Source organism: Rana temporaria, chromosome 1, assembly GCF_905171775.1.
Source record: "Rana temporaria chromosome 1, aRanTem1.1, whole genome shotgun sequence".
Lineage (NCBI taxonomy): Eukaryota > Metazoa > Chordata > Amphibia > Anura > Ranidae > Rana > Rana temporaria.
Window position 1 is genome coordinate 242774344 of NC_053489.1, and position 20380 is coordinate 242794723.

Sequence of the window (20380 nt, forward strand, 5' to 3'; positions counted from 1 at the left end):
ACAGGTCCTTTCTTTGGATTCGAATATAACCAACCAGGTCAACAAGCTGAAGAGAGATCTCTTGCGGTTAATTGACGTAGGGGAGTTCTCTGAGTTTGCACAATTTAGGGATCCGTGTCGCTCTTACATCCTTCCTGAAATAATTTGCCGGAACTGTAATTTTTGCCGTGACCTTGATCTGTGCAAAGATCCTTTAATTAGTCAGGTTTGTCCAAAGATTGGAAATATGATTGCTTTGCATAGTGCACTGCCTGTAAGCCTTTTAATTTTACTTGTATCCCTCCCTAACACAGGATGGGTCGGTTCTGCCACAGTGGGTCTGTTCAAACTGTCAGACTGAATATGACTCTGACAACATTGAGATGTCACTGGTGGAGGCTCTACAGAAGAAGATGATGGCTTTCATGTTGCAGGATTTGGTAAGCTATACACATGTATTTGGTTCATCAGTGTCACCAATTCCTATTTGTTTCCTAATGGAAAACAATGCTACAGATCTTGGCAGGGTGAGTTGATGTAATAAGTCAACGTACTATTCCCAACGCACACGTTCCTGTAGAAATGGCTGTGCATATAAGTGGGTGCTGAAGCGACCACCAGCTGGAACCGTGTTTAGTCATAGCAAGAGGATGTCTCTAAATGGCGCTTTGGTCTGGTTCTGGAGATCCTTGGTGTGCTGGTGAACTTCTCTTGCTTTGATGTAATATACAGTATAACACATCCATTCCCCAGTTACATTCATATGTGATGCCTTCCCTGGTTGTGCGATATTGCACAAAAAATTCTACAGGCCAAACATCAGATAGAGATACAATGCATAGGCCTATGAACTAGCATGGTGTGGCTGGCTGTGCTATTTACACAATATAGACCATTTTGCACAATTCCTTATTTTAAATTAATTTTATACTATCCTGCATGCCCAGACCAAACAGCTGCAGCATGGACACCGTAGGCTGCACCTACCTTCTCCACTGGTCATTCAACCATTTCTTCAGTCACTAGGGGTAGTAAAAGTGCTACAGTGGATTTAGCATATAATGTATCCATGACGAGAGTGTAACATATGTAATTAGAACCTGAACACACACTGATTCTTCAGATGCATTGGTGCTACAGTTCCCAGTATGATCTGCTAAAAACGAAAATAAGAAGCTGCGCCAAGACTCACTGCATGTCAACTGGAGAATTGTATGACCAAGTTTTACTTATAGTTTGTAGAGTCAAAACTGCAGCGCTTTTCTACCCTCCAAACGGTTACCTTGTATGCTGGAATGTTTCATCTCCACATATAGCTCAGAATAAGCAATAAGTACAAGGGTAACTTTTACAGACAGAAACATGGCTCTGCCATGGCATTTCCCATAGTAGCTAACCTGTACAATGGGGCAGGTGGAGAAGAGCCTTTAGATTGGAGAAATAACACATTTTATGGTTCAAGTATGTAAATGATACATGGGTCAGGATTGGCCACTTGCTTACTGGGCCAATTCTGACACTTCTCTCATGTACTGTATGTATAAATCTCCGGGGGATAGAATTTTGTTAGAAAATTACTTTGAACCCCCAAACATATATATTTATTTTTATTTTTTTTAGAAAAGGCTCTAGAGAATAAAAAAGCGGTCATTGATAATTTTTGTGTCGGACGGTATTTGCGAAGGTTTTTTTTTTTTTTTCAGGCAATTCAAAAAACCAACACTTTAATGAATTGAAAACCGAATATATAACCCAATGGAATGGTGCCAAACTACAGTACTTAATCTCCATAGGCGACACTTTCTACAGGATTTTCTTTACAGTTAGAGGGAGTCTAGTGCTAGAATTCTCGCTCTTGCTCAGACATTCACGGGAATACCTCACAAGTGTGGTTTGAACACTGTTTTCATATGTGGGCATCACCTACATATGCGTTCACCATTGCACATGGAGATAGGAGTGCTTTAAAAATATATATATATATATATATATATATATATATATATATATATATATATATATATATATATATATATATATATATATATTTTTTTTTTTTTATTACCTTTTTTTTCTTTTTTTTTTCATTTTTACACTGTCCCTTGTAAACATCCCTTGTGATCGAAATAAGCAGTGACAGGTCTTCTCTATGAAGAGGTCTGGGGTCAATAAGACCCCAGATTTCTTCTGTAAAATGTTAAGCATTAGATCAAATAAAACATTGATCTAATGTTTAAAAAAATGACATTGTTTACATTGGGCCGAGAACCAGAAGTGATGTCATGACATCAGAATGTTTGGAGACCCCTGGTCTAGGAGAACCAGAGCGATGTCATGACATCGCTCTGGTTCTCCTAGACCAGGGGTCTCCAAACATTTTGAACAAAGGGCCGGTTTATTATCCTTTAGACTCTTGGAGGACCGGACTTTGGCCAGCGGGAGTGGAAATTTTCCTGGCATCAGTGGGAGTAAACATCTGGTATTGGGGGGAGGAATAGTGCCCCAATGCTGGTATCATAGGGAGGCATAGTGCCCCATTAGTGGTGTCAGTGGGAGAAATAGTGCTCTATTGTCGGTTCCAGATGGCAGCATAGGGTCTCGTATCATTGGGAGGGATAGTGTCCCAAGGGCCGGATAAAGGCACGCAAAGGGCCGCAGTTTGGAGACCACTGTCCTAGACCATAGAAATGAGTAGAGGCCGTCATTCTCTGTTACCAGCCGCCGCAGCCAGATCGGTTCCCGGGGCTACTGATCATCCAGGTAAGCCCGGGAACCACCGGAAAGCCACCCTCCTGCCGCTTCTAAAAGTTATCCATCGGCTGCTTTGATCACTTTTACGGGTTAGAGAATTGCCGGCTGAAAAAAACAATACCGGGGTTATGGCATTTAGCTGCAGCCGTAACCCCAGCATTCCACTTGCTACCAAGGACATCTTTTGACTGTGGCCCAGTAAGGAATTGGTTAAAACACTGGAACATTTTTCATTTACTGAACACCCAAACTTTGGACAAAAATATCAAGTTTTTACATCGGAAGAGGCACAAAATAACAAATTGCCCTTTCTGCAAATGCTGCATACCTGTGTATTTCAAGCCCAACAAAACAGGAATGCAAAGACCTGTATATTGGGGAGACAATTCAACCTCTCAACAAATGAATGGCCTAGCATTGGAGGGCAAATTCTACAGATTTTTTACTCCAAAAGCATTTTATTGAAATAAATGTGATAAATCAAAATCTGTTTAAATAAAAAAAAATCTTTTTTTTTTTTTCATTTTTTTTAAATCCTTGATTTTTTTTTTATCCACCCTCTATGGTGACACATTCTATGGTGATTGAATTAAGGTGTCTGTGCTGCCTGTGTAGATATAAATGCTAGAGTGTGTTCCTGACACTCATTAGAACTGCATTGGCTTAAATACGCATTGAAACATCTTCAGCCATACCGAACCAGTCCAGTTGGGACTCGCTATTAGCTATGCTTTGGTAAATGAGAACCTTCACAGAGATACGTTGTATTGTGTTGTCCTCTTCAAGAACCTGGACAGGGTAAGGTATTTTCTGTAAAACATTCTAGGGAGATGTATAGGGCTGCCATTGGTTAAAAAAAAGAATGCTAGTTTCCTCGAATATTATGCCGACGTTCTGGTTTCAGTATTTTGCACCACTCGCCCAGAACAATTATGCAGATCAAAAAAGTCTTTCATATTCCAGTTAGTGAGCTAGGGCAGTGTTTTGTGTAAAACAATACCCACCCGCCTTTAACTTTTATATCCATTTGCGGTTTGTATATTGTGACAGAAATTTGGTAGTGAAGAATTGCAAATGCTTTGGGTGGCTACTAGTATATACCTTATGCTGTTGTTTTCACATCCATGGAACCTATGCATGATTTTTCCCTCCAATCATTCTTTCCCAGGTGTGTTTGAAATGTAAAGGTGTGAAAGAAGCGAACATGCCAGTGTACTGCACCTGTGCTGGTGACTTCAGCTTCACCATTTCAGTAAAGGTTTGTTTATTGGTGCATGGAAGGCATTTATTGTATTGTTCCATGTATTGTGGGTTTCTCTGACCATAACCTTTCTGTTTCAGACTCTCATGGAACAGGTGAATGCTTTCCGGAATATTGCTCAGCATTACCAAATGCAACATCTTCTAGAGACAATAAACTGGCTGATGCAACAAAATGCACACCTTTCTAAATGATTCCATACAAAGTTATGGTTTTACAAGACCCTCAACTCTTTGTGCTGGGGGACTGGTCAGTATCTGACCATTTCTGTTATTGTTTGTAAATTGTAACTTCATAATAAATGTTTAAATCTACAAATTGTGTATAGTTTTTATTGTTTTAGTAAGCCATTTAGGATAGAACTCAATGGAGCTGTAAGGCTGCATTAAATATTCAGCCATTTTATGATGCGAATCGACATGGTAATGTTTTAAATAAGATCTTTCTGGCAGAATAGCAAATTTCATTGTCTGATTTCTGACTTAAAAGTGCAAGGTACAATTGCAATTCCAAAAAATGTATTTTAGTAAATAAATTGTATGCTTCAGAACACATTGTCCTTTATTCATAGACCATGGGTTGTATGTAGCCACCTTCAGGTGACTGGACGCAAAAAATTGAGACACCTTTTCAGTGATGAGACACGGGTCAACTGTGACACTTCTGCTCCACAGCACAGGTAGTGAGTACTAGGGGGATCCCCTATCCATATGGCAGACATCAGGCACAAGGGAAAATGGGGAAGGCCAGCATACACTGAGCAGGGTGATAATGAGGGGATTCAGGTGAGGTCCCTCGGATAACGCTGTTTAAAGTACTTTGGATTTCAGTCTTCCCTTAACTGCTTTGTTACTCTTGATTCCTCCTTTTTAACCAGAGAGGAGTTTTTGCCTTCTGTGTCAGAGCTCATGGGGAAGATCTCTGTACAGCTAAAGACCGTGGGATGCAAAATATATGAGCACAGTTGGTGCCCCATTCTCGCCAATTGTGGAAACCATTACAGTTTTGGCGGAGGCTGTACACACACTTTTGAAGTTGGAACTGTCCCCACCTGGGCAAAAGATCCCAAAAATAAGGGATCTCTACCTAAGTCCAAGAAGCCTACAAAGATGTTTCAAGTCCACTCACTAGTACAGGATGTTCTGTATGAGGACTGACCGCAGCCAGACAAAATATTTTTCCTCCCAAACTGTTTGCTCAGCAGTAGCCTGTTGAGGTTGAAACTCCAGTGGTGGATCTAGTTATTTCATGCCTCAATAAATCTGACGGTGTCAGTTGAGGACATCCCAGTCTTAAACCAAGTGCCATCCACCGTATGTATATACATGTCCTGGACAGCAAGTGGTTACACCAGGATAATTGCTGCAATAGTGTAAAAAACATTAGATGCACCCCATTCCCCATGTAGGTCCGACATGCACATGTAAATGGCGATTGCACCACGCATATCGGGTATCGCAGAGAATGTCTGAGAGCAACACTTCTAGGGCCATAACCTACACTGATAACCTGTAATAGGCTTTCAAAGCGTCACCCATGGACAATTTTAGGTACCCCAGTTTGCCACCTTTTCTCAGATGTGCACAATTTTAAAACTTTACATGCTTGGTATCTGCTCCAAATATCGTACGACATGAAAAAATTTGAAAAAAAACCACTGACAGGAGTGCTTACCATAATCAACATCTATTCATTTATGTAAAACCTTTTTTTCTAAAAAGAACAGAACTGTTACTGTAACTGCTTAAAAAGTGTAAGGCCCCTTTCACACGGGGCGGATCAGTAATGATCCACCCCGTAAACCTCATCTTGCTCAGCGGGGATCGCTCCGTTGATCCCCGCTGAGCCAGCGGATGACAAGGCGGTCCCCGCACACTGTGCAGGGACCGCCCTGTCTTTTCTCCGCTCTCCCCTATGGGGGATTGGATGAACACGGACCGTCTGTCTGTGTTCATCTGATCCGCAGACGGAAGGAAAAATAGGGTTTTCCTCCGTCTGCAGAATCTGATCATTGCGGAGGCGGGTGAGATCGGGTGTCAGCGGATATTCATCCGCTGACATCCGCGATCTCATAGGGACCACGGATGGATGAAAAAGCGGACATACGATCCGCAGGTGTAAAAGGGGCCTTAGCTGGAAGTTGACTTTTTAATTTGTTAAGTGCATCTAAATCTGCTAGTACATCTAACACTCCCCTTCCCCCAGGCTGACCATGGTGTTGTCCAAAGGTGTCTCTGTTGCTCCTTCGTTAGGAATGTAGGCATTTAAATACAAAGTGTTACTGGTGGAATCCCCAGATGCAAACAGAGGGGAAAAAAGCCTAAAAAAAGGAAACTTTCTGCAGCCACCACACCCAATGATTGGTAAGCCGAAATATATTAGTCTCTGTTTTTGGTTTACTACTTTTTTTTTATGTGAGGCCGTGCAACCAACAGTCGCATCTATGGATGTTTTCCTGACCCAGGTGGTCTGTGCCAAGGGAATGGCATACAAGTCTGGGTTAATCCTGATTGATCATCTGGTACTTCAAAAAATGGAGCTCCTCCCAGCAGCCAGAATCCTTGCCTATATTTTCTCAGTCCATTTGTGCAGGATATTTTAGGGACCGGATCCATTTTTGCTAAGCAGGGGGGCAGGTCTGTGCCTTCTTCACTTATGCAGAGCGGACATCAACACAGCCCGCTTTGCTTTATAGTGGGCTGCCCTTCGATCCAATTCAGGCAGACGGAGGGAAACAGATCTACGTCCGTTTCCCCCCCCCCCCTGCCAAATCAGATCGGCCCCAGAGGTAGCCGGGTGTAAATGGACACATGTCTGTGTACACCTGGTGCTCCATAGAGGAGAATAGTGGACCCCATCAGGTCTGGCTAAAAAAAATGGACAGCCAGACCAGATTGGGTCTCTTGTGTAAAAGGGGCATAAAATCATGACCAAATCCTCTCAATTCTGTCCTGCTTGTCAAGCCAGTAAAGTCTACTCCCAAGCCAGGCTCTCAACAAAAGGGCACCCCTATTTCTGGTAGTTTGGTCCTTCTCTCCTCCATGCTTTATGCCCTCAATTCTGCCCTTCTCCATTGAGACCATGGGATCTTTTGTGCTGCTTTGCAGAAGCTTTACCCTGTCCCTTTGTGCTAATGTTCTGACATGAAAATACTGGGTGAGATGGTGGCCTCCTTTTGAGGCAGTGATGTTAACCATATTTAACTCCAGGCCTCTGCAGCTCAATTTGCTGACTGCATGGGTTAATACTCCTGTCTTATGAAGGCCATAGGGATATGGCTTGCTATACGTGTGATGTGATTGGGAAACTATTTTTTCCGCGTAAATCTGTGTGGCTCTTGCAAATGATACCAGCCTGTGGGGGTTAGGGAGATATCCTAGGGACCGAAATGGCTTTCAAAGGAGGCCAAACATCCCATCAACATTCTGGAAATACAAGTTATTCAGCAGTTCCTGCAGCCGTGGACCAGCCAACTTCAGGGATGATTTAATGAGGCTTCAGTCAGACCATGCCAAAGCAGTGGTTTTCATCAACCATTAGGGTGGCACCAAAAGCCATATGTTCTTTTGAGAACCAGACTAAATTCTGGATTGGGCTGAAAAACACACCCTGGCCTTGTTCACATTTCCAGGGTAGACTATTTGCAGGCAGACTTCCTTAGCCTTCAGCATTTTGATATGGGTCAGTTTACCACCCTGCTTCATGGTCGCTGATTTTGATGGATTGGCTTTTGAAATTTAGATCTCAGAGATTTGGATATTCCTACACTTTTAAAGACTAGTAAATTAACCCCTCAGAAGGTCTATCATTGCAGTTAAAATGCACTTTACTTGGCGTGAGGAACAGAATTTCACTCTAGACTACTCCATGGGTCTTATCCTGGCCTTTCTCCAGTTTAGTCTGAATGAGTGCTCGTCTTGAGTACCTTCACCCTTCAAGTTTTGGCTTTTGCTATTCTCTTTCAGAGACCTCTGGCTGCTCACACCCTGGTGAAGACCTTTGTTCAGTGTATAGACAGGATATCCCCCTGGGAATGGGACTTTGGAAGGCAACAACACCAATAGTAAAAATATAGATACATTTTATTGTATCAGAAATGTATGTAGAAAAAACAACACGTTAAAATCTTTGTGCAGAAAAGACTTGGAAGTCAAATGAGTGTACAATACAAAAGTAGATACTTGGAGCACTCCAAGATACCCGATGCATTTCTTCCTTAGAAATGCCTTTCTTCAGGGGTTTAAACATAGCTTTATTCATATAGTAACTCTAATAAATAAAGGCGTATGGTATTAAATAAAACCTCATGGAAGCAGTGAACGAATGCAGCATATTCAGAGGTTAAATGATACATCAAAAAATTATTTGTTTTTACTTTAAATGTAGCTCCATACAGATAATCATGTAACTCATCAATGATGGCCCATTTAAAGCCAGGAGCCCTAACTTGAAAACGGTATAGTTGCATGCACTAGGAGTGAGGCTTTGGCTAATGAAGGCTATTGGTACAACACTCCACCCAGTCCTTCAAAGCTAGCATCCACATAGAACACATATGGCTTCTGGGCATTGGCACATGCTAAGTTTAGTGCTTCTGTGAGCTTCTTCAATTGAATGAAAGTCTCCACACATGCAACTGTCCAGTGGTTCCCAAAAGGACTTTTGGAAGGCCTCTTTTGAATGAAGAGTTTTGGCCACGTTTATGTACCCTGCTACAAATCTGCGTCGGTATCGTCAAAATCCAGAAAAAAACAAAACGAAAAAATTTGCGGCTGAGTTCAGTTTACCGCTGCTTTGACCGGATCGGTGGCCACTCCACAGCAGAGATGATGTGGCCTACAGTGACAGCAGAACCTGCACATTGCTGTCCGTCCTTTTTAGAGAGTTGTTCTTCATGCTCTTCTAGTCCAAACACCATATCATTGAGGTACACAAGACATTCCCTGGGTCCTAGATCACCCAAAACTCTATTAACCTTTTGGATTTTGCAGGTGCACCCCTTATTCCTTGTGGCATGCGAGTACTGTAAATTGATAGAAGCCCAAAGGACATATAAAGTATTTTCCTGATCTTCAGGTGCCATCGGAACTAGTATCCAGACCGTAGGTCTAGCATGGGCAAGATGGCATTCTAAAGAGCTGTGTAAGAGGATGATGAGGTAGCAAGCCTCTTACTGACTGTCCCTTATAGAGTCCACTGCAGAAGCAGGTTTAGCAGTGTTATACACCAACTGTGACAAAAGTAACTGTAATTGATTAAAAAAGTGTACCTTCCCCTTCCTTCTGACAAGACATACAGTAATCAGCATTGGTTGACTCATGATCATAGTATGGATCAATGTGATCAGTACTTGATGTAGTATGTATGTAGTCCGTTGCACTTACTTGTCTCGATACAGGTGGCTTGATTCTGAAGCTGAGGCCTGCAGATGTCCAGTGACAGCCTGTTGCTTGACTTCTAAAATGGGCCACTCCCGTAGACATTGCAGAGTGTGCAAATTTCTAAACTTTCTTCAGTGCCAAAACTATTTTAACTTCCTGTAATGAGCTGCCTGTAAATCTTGTGCTAACATTTCAGTCAGTTTGGCAAAAGTACCACTTGCATTGTGACTAGGGTGTTCACTATCAATATCCATACTGTGAGCTAGCTCATAGGGGTTCTTCTCTTCATAAACCAGTGAGAAAATACAGGGTGAGTCTACCATTTCATCGTAAAGCGGGTGTTTGTTGTTTTTGTTTGGAAATCATACTTACCTAGGTGGATGCAGCATTGGTCCCCTGCCGGCTCTAAGGCTTGATTTATATCTATGCATGTTGCATTTGAGTTTTTATGCAGTGCTTTTTGCTGTGCTTTCTGTGTTTTTCCCCCCTTTTTTTTTTTTTTTTTTAATGCTTTTTTTTGGGGAGGGGGGGGGATTTGTTGGGCAGATTTAACCACACATTGCAACAAAAGCATTGTAAAAATGCACTACATGCTTTTCTGTAGCTTCTTCATTGAAATCTATTGAACCAAATAAAGCACAGTTTTGCATTTAAAAAGGTCCCTGATCCTTTCCAAAAACTCAGAGACACAAATATGCATCAATGTTAATATGTTCCGTAGGAATTCATGTTAAAAAAAATTCCTGCATTTCTGCAAACAGCATGAAAAAATTCATTGGTGTGAATGGAGCCTAAGACTGATAACCGAGCCATCAAACATGATTGATTGCTCAGTTCTCTGTGCTCACTGCTGTCTGCTCTCGTCCCCCCCCAGAGCGGTACAGCTAAACAAGCTTTGGCTGTACTTCTCCTTTTAAGGAGAAGGTTGAAGACACTTCTCTGGCGTATATTGCTCCTCCGTTCTACTACTACTACAGTGTCTCCAAATGTATCCATCTTTTGAGGAGGTTTATTTTTTTTAAAGGGTAAATTGTATTATAAATTGTGGTTTTTCACAAATGCAAACAGTAGACGGCAACAGATCTCTACATTGGCTTGATCTGGTTGACCAGCTTCAAGCTATGGTCTGTCTATGATCTAACTAGCCCATACCCAAATGCTTCCCACCATTGTGATTTATTGTGTACCATGTTAAAAATCTATGAAATGTCATCTATTGTAGCCACCCTTCCATAAGCAGAGGTGACTAAATTTACTTCTGCTGGGTGGTAACCTGTCCAAGCTAATTTGTAGTATATCATTAGGGTCTTCCCCTAACCTCAGTGTTGCTGCTGTTCCTGCGCCCCCCCCCCCCCAGAGCCAACCACTAGGATTGCTGCATTGCATTGTGGGAGACTGTATATAAGGCCAGAGTGCATGTGCTCAGAGTTAGTTGAACCAGGGAACAGAATCCAGGAGGGGGAAGGCGGCTGCCTTCTCCTCCACAGAGGCCATGCGGCCCTGGGTGTTTGACCCAGGGGCCTAGAGTGTCGGAGAGAAGCTGAACCCGAAGGTCCTGCAAAGCTGACTAGAAGGGGAGACACCAGGAAGAATCTGCTTCTGCCTACTGCGAGTACAGATCTGTGTCTTTGGGGCCTCTCAAGTGAGGGCCAACCTTTCAGCTAGAAGAGTCAGTGGATAGGTATCAGTAAAGGGGATGCTAGAGAGTGTCCTGAAAATAAATGGTGCATCCAGTGTGCTGCTAGTGAGAGCAAGACGACAACCCTTCCATACATGTGGCTGTATTGTTCGAGCAGTGTGTCTGCTACCACAGATCATGCGGTGAGGCCAAGTGAGAGTTGTACTTATCTATTGTGAATAGTTCTTGTTGAAGTATCCCACTCATCCCTTCTCCCTTCCAAATAAATACAAAAAACCCAAATACTTTGGACTGGTCTTTGAGTAATGAGCAAATGGGAGTAAGAGGTGGAACAAGTAGGAGCCAACAGCAGGAATGTTTAGCAACATAGAGAGGAAATCCTTAGCACCCAAATGGGAATACCCCAGCAACTAAGCAGGAAATCCTCTGCACCTAAGTGGGAACCATTGACAACCAGCTGTAGGTAACCAGGGAGAGACCTAAGAATCCAATACTCAGCAAGCCCTATGGGGACAGTGCTACAAATTCATACTAAACTTCAGCTTTAAATAAATGCTAGCTTGTAGTACTAGTAATGTTTCTGCTGCGTTCTCTAGGAATCCAAAGCATTCTAGTAACAATGCACCTGTGTGTTTTCTGGTGTGTACACAAAGACGGTGCTGGAGCTGTGTTTCCAGGTGTCATGGTGACCAGCTAACTGAGCTGTGACATGGGGATCGTGGTGACTAGAATGACTGGGAAGGAGAAGGCTCATGACAAAAACACAAAGGTAAACCTAAAAAATCGTTAGTCTGTCCTTGTAGTTTAGGAGGAGCATCAGAATGGGAAGAAGAGGAGGCGATGTCAGCTTGTATAAGATGTTGGAGAGAGATTGCAGTAATAGGCTTATAATGCCACTATTGACTCGGTTCAGGTGTCCTGAAAGTATTACATTTCTAATGCAGAGCAGAGACATAATGAAGCAACCCCTGGAGCTATGGGCACATGCAGTGCATATACCCGGTGTTATGGCATCAGAACCTAGACTTCTGCAAGCACCAAAAATGGGACTTTTAAAACCAAGCAGATAAACAATCGGTTAATTATTGTAAAGCGGGAAAGCCTCACGGAAAAAACGTTTTTTTTTTCTTTTCCTGCTATTCCCCATCAGCACTTCTACGACCCAGATGGAGTCTGGTCATCGCTATCGCAATCCCCAGACTTCTGGAGTTGCTGCGGCAGTGCTGACATGTTGGCAACCCTGGAACAAAGACCAAGGAAGTGGGGAGGGTGTCCAGTGTAAGTCTACCTTTACAGTTTGTCTGCAAAGGTGAACACACTTTAAATTCTACCTTGCTTTCCTCTTCTATTTAGTGTTAAGGAGGGAACTGTTTGCTATAATTAACACTGCCTGTACTGTGCTGGCAGATCTCATTAGCAGTTGTGAACTAGATGTGCACACTGTATGTCCTAACAAACAGTTAAAGATTCCAAAGCTTGGGTGGTTCATTGTATGTTGAAGTACTTTCCCTCAGTTTGTCCCTCTAATTGCATTTTGAAATTGTTCACGGTAGCTGCAGTCCTGTGTATAGACCTGCTCCAAAGAAGCAACCAGAGAGTATATGTGTATATACACTATATTGTCAAAAATATTAGGATGCCTGCATTTACACGCATATGAACTTTTATGGCACCCCAGTCTTAGTCCATAGGGTTCAATATTGAGTTGGCCCACCCTTTGCAGATATAACAGCTTCAACTTGTCTGGGAAGGCTGTCCACAAGGTTTAGTGAGTCTATGGGAATGTTTGAGGTTAGGCACCGTTGTTGGACGAGAAGGCCTGGCTCTCAGTCTCCGCTTTAATGCATCGCAAAGGTGTTCTATAGGTCAGGACTCTTCAGGCCAGTCAAGTTCCTCCACCCCAAACTCTCTCATCCGTATCTTTATGGACCTTGCTTTGTAGACTGGTGCACAGTCATGTTGGAACAGGAAGGGGCCATCCCCAAACTGTTTCCACAAAAATGGGAGCATGAAATTGTCTAAAATGTCTTGGTATGCGGACACCTTAAAAGTTCCCTTCACTGGAACTAAGGGGCCAAGCCCAACCCCTGAAAAACACCCCCACACCCTAATTCCCCTTCCCCAAATTATTTGGACCAGTGCACAAAGCAAGGTCCTTAAAGACATGGATGAGCAAGTTTGAGCTGAAGGAACTTGACTGGCCTGCACAGAGTCCTAACCGCAACCCAATAGAACACCTTTTGGATGAATTGGAGCCGAGACTGCGAGCCAGGCCTTCTCATCCAACATCGGTGCCTGACCTCACAAATGCGATTCTGGAACAATGGTCAAACATTCCCATAAACACACTCCTTAATCTTGTGGACAACCTTCCCAGAAGAGTTAAAGCTGTTATAGCTGCAAAGGGTGGGCCAACTCAATGTTGAACCCTATGGACTAAGACTGGGGTGCCATTAAAGTTCATGTAAAGGCAGGTGTCCCAATACTTTTGACAATATAGTTTATGTAGGCAAGCTATGTGAATAGGAATACATAACAAACATTTAGTGGGAGATTCTAAAATTTGGCTGCTAAAGTGGCAATGGACCTTAAATCCAGAATTCTTCTGGCTGGTAATTTGACATTCAGTATCCTCTTGTCTCAGAGGTGGTCTTTAGTACTCAGATAGTAGCGCTACCATTATTGAAATGCGAGCCCAAGCCTACATAGTGATTTATCAGAGTTAATGACACCCTGGGCTTACTGCAAGTGAATTGAATGATGCCAGCCATCATTTAGACTGGAAAACAACACTGGAAAGGAGGTTGAGCATAGCATCTAAAGTTGTTGTTGTTCTTTTATATATCACAGCATAGGAAAAAGAAAAAAGAATTTTTACTGTAAAACAAAAACAATCTTTCACCATGGCGGCATGGCCATCAATCACTATAGTACAACGATATACTTTGTGTGGTGCACTTTCTTTAGCCTACAAGAGACTTTCCATGTCATGAAAGGGCCAGATGGTTTACAAGAATTGAAATCATGTGATTTTTGACGATACGTGTGGTGAAAACACTGACTGGACCTAACTGTGCATGTTGCTAAGTGGCGTTCCACATTGGGACTGCATTACTAACGGCTCTGTATTGCTGTACAACATATAGTGCACAATTATGTGTGAGTGTTCATTTTTATAAAATACAGGTAACGTTTATCCCACACTATGGGAGTCTCCTATGTTTTTGAGGAGCTGATATCAGTAGAGCTCTTTATAGTGGAAAAAGGAATATCTGTGATCATTCTCCTATAAAGGGAAAGGCACTTCAGGGGAGAAACAGAAGAGCTGTGGATAACGGAGGCATGTAAGCTGACCACAGCATCAGGGCTCAGCAGCCCTGATATACTGTGGTCAGCTTACAGGGGGGAGGGCAGAAACTGTCAAGATTAGCCAGGTATTTCAGGTGAAACAATGGGCTAAATGAGACAAGCACTGTGCTATATAAATTGAGATTTTCTTAGCTTGTGACGGAAAATATTAGTTATATGAAGACAGGAGGCGAGTATCTTATGCATTATTCTTTCTTTAATAATGCTCATAGCAGAAAAAAATCAGTAAACCATTAATGTAATTAAAAACTTCTCCTCTGGTGCCCGAAATCACACGGGCTGGTCCGCACTCTCCACCTCTGAAAGGAAATAACCAGGAACAAGGCCAATCATGGGCCAACTTCGTCCCAACGGGGACTGTAAAAGAATCCAAACTCCGTCACCGACCGCTCACCCGCCTTCTGGACCACGATCAGAGCGTTCAATATCCTGAAAGAAATCAGAATCGTAACAGGGATGGGTAGGGAGGGAAGATACTCGCCTCCTGTCTTCATATAACTAATATTTTCCGTCACAAGCTAGGAAAATCTCAATTTATATATCAGACAGGAGGCTCATATCTTATGCAAGTTCAAAGCTAACAACAGAAGTGCTAACCTTATACCATAAACCAGACAACGTCATAAAACTCATGGACACGTGATCTTCCGGTCTGAAGTAAAACTGACGAAAGGTGGTCTCAGAAGACCAATCAGCCACCAGTAGTAAGTCAGAGAGGGAACCTCCTGAAGAGACAATTTTAGTAGCCATAGCGCCTCTGGACGAGTGAGCACCGAACAGGGAGGTGTCTATGCCTGTCATCTCCATGGCGGAACGCACCCATCGCGCCAGTGTGGCGGAAGAGACTGGATGATGAGGTCTGACATAGGAGACGAGAAGTTGGGACAGATTTGGTGAGCGCAGGTCAACCGTCCGCGATTCGTATGCCTGTAGGCAACGTACAACGCAAAGCCTGGGATGCGCGGGAAAGAACGGATAAAAGACCGAGTGAATACCCGTCTTGGTCCTGCGGACCACCGAAAACTTGACCCCCTGAGGCGAGATTTGTCGCCTAGAAACGTCCAACGCTCTAACGTCCGAGACACGTTTGACGGAAACTAGACATAGTAGAGCAGTTAATTTATATGACAACAGTCTTAGAGACAGGTTGTCATTGTCCTCCCACGAGGCAAACATGTCGAGCAACCTGGAGACATCCCAGGTTGCCTGATATCTAGGCCTAGGGGGACGTTTGAATCTGTAGGAGCCTACATACCAGTGGGTGTTTTCCCATTGGTAGGGAGTCCACTGGGCAATGATATGCCGAGATGGCTGAATGGTATACATTGATGGAACTATAAGATTTGCTGGATTCAAAAGAGTCTGCTAGATAGTTCACCACTATTGACACAGGTGCGTGAATGGGATCAACCTGTCGTTGATCACACCAACGAACCCAGAGATGCCAGGCGGATCGGTAGGCCGATCTAGTCCCGGGGGCCCAGGCCAAGGCGAGGAGATCCCTAGCTGATTTTGAAAGATCGCTGTCCGGGACCCCGAAATCAACCATGCTAGGAGATGAAGGTTGCCCTCCACCACTAGAGGATGAAGACCTCTGTTCAGGTTGGTCAGAAGTTGTGGGAATTGGGGGATCAGCCTGGGATAATCCACGGCCATCCCCAGGAGGAGAGGGAACCAGGGTTGTGTCGGCCACCAGGGTGTGATCAACACAATTGTCGCCCGTTGGTTCGCCGTATGGAGGAGAACCTTGGAAATCATCTGGAAGGGGGGAAACGCATAGTGCGTTCCCCTCTGCCAAATGAGGCGGAAAGCGTCTACCGCAGATGCCTCCGGATCCGGTCTCCAGCTGAAGAAACTGGGTAGCTGGTGGTTGAGACGAGAAGCAAAAAGGTCCACGCCTAGCGGGCCCCAGAGCTGTTTCAAGTGAAGGAACACCGAACGATCCAGTCGCTGGAATCGGCAAGATGGCGTGAGTTCCAGTCGGCCACCGTATTGGAGACCCCCGGGATATACTCCGCTATAGGGACGATGTTGCGTGCTAGGCAAAAGTGCCAGAACTCCCTTGCAAGGTCTGCCAGGATCCTGGATCTGGTGCCTCCCAAGCGGGTGACATATTGAACTGCTGCCACGTTGTCCATACGGAACAACACACAACAATTGGAGGCTTGTGGTATGAAGCTCTTGACGGCAAAGTATGCCGCCAGAAGTTCCAAGGCATTGATATGTAATCTTGCTTCGGAAGTGGACCAGGTCCCTCCTGTGGAAGCTTCCCCGCAACGAGCGCCCCAGCCGTGACGGCTCGCGTCCGATTCTATGATGACATCCGGGCTGGAGTTGAAAATGGTTTTGCCGTTCCATTGGACGGCGTGCCGTAGCCACCAATGCAGTTCCACCGTTGCCTCCGGAGAGATTGGGATCTCGTCCGCGTATCTGAGGCCCTGGCGGAGATGCATGATCTTGAGCCTCTGAAGGGCCCTGTAGTGAAAAGGGGCAGGGAAGATAGCCTGAATGGAGGCCGCTAGAAGCCCCACCAGACGGGCCATAATTCTTAAGGACAAGGAACCCTTGCGTAGAACCGCCCTGATTTCTTTGCAAATCAGGGCTAATTTGGCTTTTGGGAGGCAGAGGACGGCTCGATTGGTGTCTACCAAGAAGCCTAGGAACTCCATCTCTTGGGCTGGGACCAGGATCGACTTTTCTTGGTTGACCAAAAACCCCAGGTTTTGCAGTAGTGAGATCGTCCAAGACATGTGGAGGGAGGCCAGGCTCCTGGAGTGGGCCATGATGAGGAGGTCGTCCAGATAAATGATCAGACGCACTCCCCTGCTTCTTAAAGTCGCCACCACCGGTTTCATCAGTTTGGTGAAACACCACGGGGCGGACGACAGGCCGAATGGAAGGCAGGTAAATTGCCACATACGTCCCTTCCAAAGGAAACGAAGCAGGTGTTGTGACTCCGGGTGAATCGGGACGGTGAGATAAGCGTCCTTCAGGTCCACCTTCACCAGCCAGTCTCCCGGTTGTAAGAGATCTCGGAGGAAGTGAATCCCCCTCCATCTTGAAATGTCTGTAGTTGACATGCTGATTCAGGTCCCGGAGGTTTATTACTGGACGGTAACCGCCCCCTTTTTTCTTCACTAGGAAGAGGTTGCTCGTGAACCCTGGGGCAGAGTGTTCGGTTTCTAGTATCGCATGTTTGGACCTGAGCTCCGTTATTTCGTTGTCTATGAGAGCAACGTTTTGGTGTGTAAACCTGATAGGGGGAGGAATAATGTCTAAGACCGGTGTCGAGAGGAGTTCTATCTGAAAACCCGAGACCGTCTGTAATATCCACGCGTCTGCCTTAATCACAGACCAAGCGTGGGTAAAATACATCAGGCGTCCCCCCACTGGTATGTGTGGATGCGGTATGCAAGGTATACTTACCGGTAGGAGGACGGGAACGGGGGTAGCCGCGTCCTCGCCAGGGTCTGCTCCGGGGTGGGAAGAACGGTGCTGGTTGCGCCACCGGGACGGTGTAGGAAGGAGGAGCCTGTTGATATTGATAGTGGACGGCTGGTCTGTATTGTGGCCTATAAGAAGAAAGGCGGCCGGCAGATCGGCCTCTACCTCTGCCGGCCCTGGGAAAAACTCTGTTGGAACCTGACCTTTTTAGTGAGGTCTGAGCTTTGTCCAGTCCTGTAAACAGGCCTACGAACTTCATGAGGTTGTCCCCAAATAACATACCCCCCGCCGCTGGACCGGGTTCGGTTTCGGCCAGGTGGGAGAGTTGGGGATCCAGCCACATTAAGATGGAGCGGCGTCTCTCCACCGAACAGGTGGTGTTGGCGGTGCCTGCTAGGCAAATAGCCCTCTGGGCCCACCCACGCAGCTGGGCTAAGTCGACCGGTTGGTCCAAAGCGGCCGCCTGTTCGGACAAATTTAAAATCTTGGTGAGAGGGCCAATTAAATCTAAGACACGTTCTTGGATAGTCCTGAAAGAACGTTCTATCCCTTTCTTGGGGAGTTTGCCTGACTTTGCCAGATATTTGGTTAAAATAGGGTCTACCTCAGGTGTATCCACCACCTTATTGGGGATAAATGGCCTAGGGCATTCAGCCCGCAGTTTATTGCGGGCGGGTCTGTCTAGGGCTTTTCTGGCCCATAGCTCAACGTATTGGGCTACCTGAGGGAGGGGAGACCATTCGCCTGATCTCGGGTGGGAAATGGCGTCAGGGTGAAAAAATGGTTCTCCCAAGGCATCCAGGATTACTTCACCCTGTGTAACAGGGGTGGCGTTGGAGTCAAGCGCCTTATCCCCAGCATCCCTTCCATTAACCTCAGACTCATAGTCGTCAGACTCATGTCCCTCAGAAATGCTCTGGGAATCCTCCTCAGAGGAGTCTATGTAGGAGTCAGATTTTACACGTCTTGCAGACCTATGCCTCTTGTCTTCTAACTCCCTGAGGCCCAGGGGTCGATCAGAGTCTGGTGGATGCTGAGGTTGGCAGACCGAGGAAGGAACTGCCTGACACATATTATTTACTTCCCCTGTCGGGGAGTCGGGTGCCGCCAATGAATGTTTTTGTTTATGGGAAACTTTCCCTTTTTTGGATGGCGGTTCGCCATGCTGCAGTGGCGGGGATGACAAACTGGGTATCATAAAATGTGAGCTAGAAGGCGGTATGGCCGAGGCCAGAGCCGTCTGGACTGGCCTGTTAACCAGGTCCTGAATCTGGACTGCTGTCAGGAATTGTACAGCATCTAGAGGGAAACCCTCCCCTCTGGGGGGAATAGCAGTGGGTTCCTCAGACATAATTGCAGCAAAAAGATTTAAAGCCCTGCGTTTACTGGCGGTAATGTCAATGTCTTTGCAATGCCCTGCAATTCAAATTAAATTGAGACCGCCAAAACTGCACCCAAAAAAGGGGGGGGGGGCTCGCACTATGCTTAACCCTCCAGCCGGAATAAATTCCGTCCACCAGAGGGAAGAAAGAGAGAGAGACCAGGGTGCAGGGCGTATGTAGAATTATCTAAAGCCCCCTATCCGTGTTACCGTACAACAGGCTCCACTCCTTCCCACCGCTAGCGTTGTACTGGCGGCAGTGGGAAGGAGAGAGCCGAGATCCCCCGAGCGCCGGAACGAAGTCTCGCGAGACTACGTTCCGACGAGCCGATTGGACGGCCGTTGCCGCGTCAGAGGCTCCGCCCCCTCCCCGCGCGTGAAGAACGCTGCGGAGAATGGGGAGAAGAAGGAGGCTATTACGCTCCGACGAGCCGATTGGACGGCCGTTGCCGCGTCAGAGGCTCCACCCCCTCCCCGCGCGCGAAGAGCGCTGAGGAGAAAGGGGGAAGAAGATGGAGGCGTACAATAGATGGCGCCCACCGAGGAGAGGGGGGAGGGAGGTTCAAAAGACGCAGCAGCGGCAGACACCCGAATAAATAAAATAAAATTCAAATAAAAAAGCAAATAAATAAATGCAAAAAATTAAATGACATAAATCAATACATGAAAATAATGAAATTAAATAAATGAAGTTAATGAAATTAAATTAATGAAATTCGAAAAAGGGGGAAAAACAGTGGGGAGATAAGAAAAGGAATCTCCCTATTCCCCCACAGAAACATAAAGCAATGAAACTACTTATCTGTGCTGCTATGAGCAGAAAGAAAGAGGACGATTCACCTCAGTCAGTCACTTATATACAGACTAGGATCTGGGAGGGGCTATTGGGGCCCGGGGACTGCTGGGAGTTGTAGTTTTCAAGTTTTTAATTACATTAATGGTTTACTGAATTTTTTCTGCTATGAGCATTATTAAAGAAAAAATAATGCATAAGATATGAGCCTCCTGTCTGATATATAACATGCTTTAAAGGGACAGGATCTTTAGGTTAACAAACACTTTAACTAGGTGAGGGGCTCATTACACAAGTGGTAGAGCACAATTGTATATTCACGTTTGATAGGAGCATTTGGGACTGTCATGTTTCTAGTTACTATACACAGACTAATATATCT

The 20380-nt window shown here is 45.0% G+C and overlaps 3 protein-coding genes across 3 annotated transcripts in view; 2 read left to right on the forward strand and 1 right to left on the reverse strand.

Moving 5' to 3' along the window:
- The window catches only part of POLE (DNA polymerase epsilon, catalytic subunit), a 100621-nt gene extending 96312 nt beyond the window's left edge, over positions 1 to 4309 (forward strand). Inside the window, exons 46-49 of the mRNA XM_040352113.1 lie at positions 5 to 205; positions 294 to 419; positions 3899 to 3988; positions 4072 to 4309. Coding sequence (XP_040208047.1) covers positions 5 to 205; positions 294 to 419; positions 3899 to 3988; positions 4072 to 4185 — 531 coding nt within the window. The 3' untranslated portion in view covers positions 4186 to 4309. The remainder of the gene's footprint in view (positions 1 to 4; positions 206 to 293; positions 420 to 3898; positions 3989 to 4071) is intronic.
- A 7359-nt stretch (positions 4310 to 11668) lies between these two features.
- LOC120939781 (telomerase protein component 1-like) overlaps positions 11669 to 20380 on the forward strand; it is a 48132-nt gene continuing 39420 nt past the window's right edge. Inside the window, exon 1 of the mRNA XM_040352138.1 lies at positions 11669 to 11780. Within this exon, the coding sequence (XP_040208072.1) occupies positions 11721 to 11780 (60 nt within the window). The 5' untranslated portion in view covers positions 11669 to 11720. The remainder of the gene's footprint in view (positions 11781 to 20380) is intronic.
- On the reverse strand, positions 14557 to 19193 carry LOC120939790. The gene is made up of 2 exons (XM_040352149.1): positions 17807 to 19193; positions 14557 to 14809 (listed from the first exon to the last, which is right to left on the reverse strand). Exons 1-2 carry the CDS (start codon positions 19173 to 19175, stop codon positions 14802 to 14804), a joined length of 1377 nt encoding a protein of 458 aa, XP_040208083.1. The 5' UTR covers positions 19176 to 19193; the 3' UTR covers positions 14557 to 14801.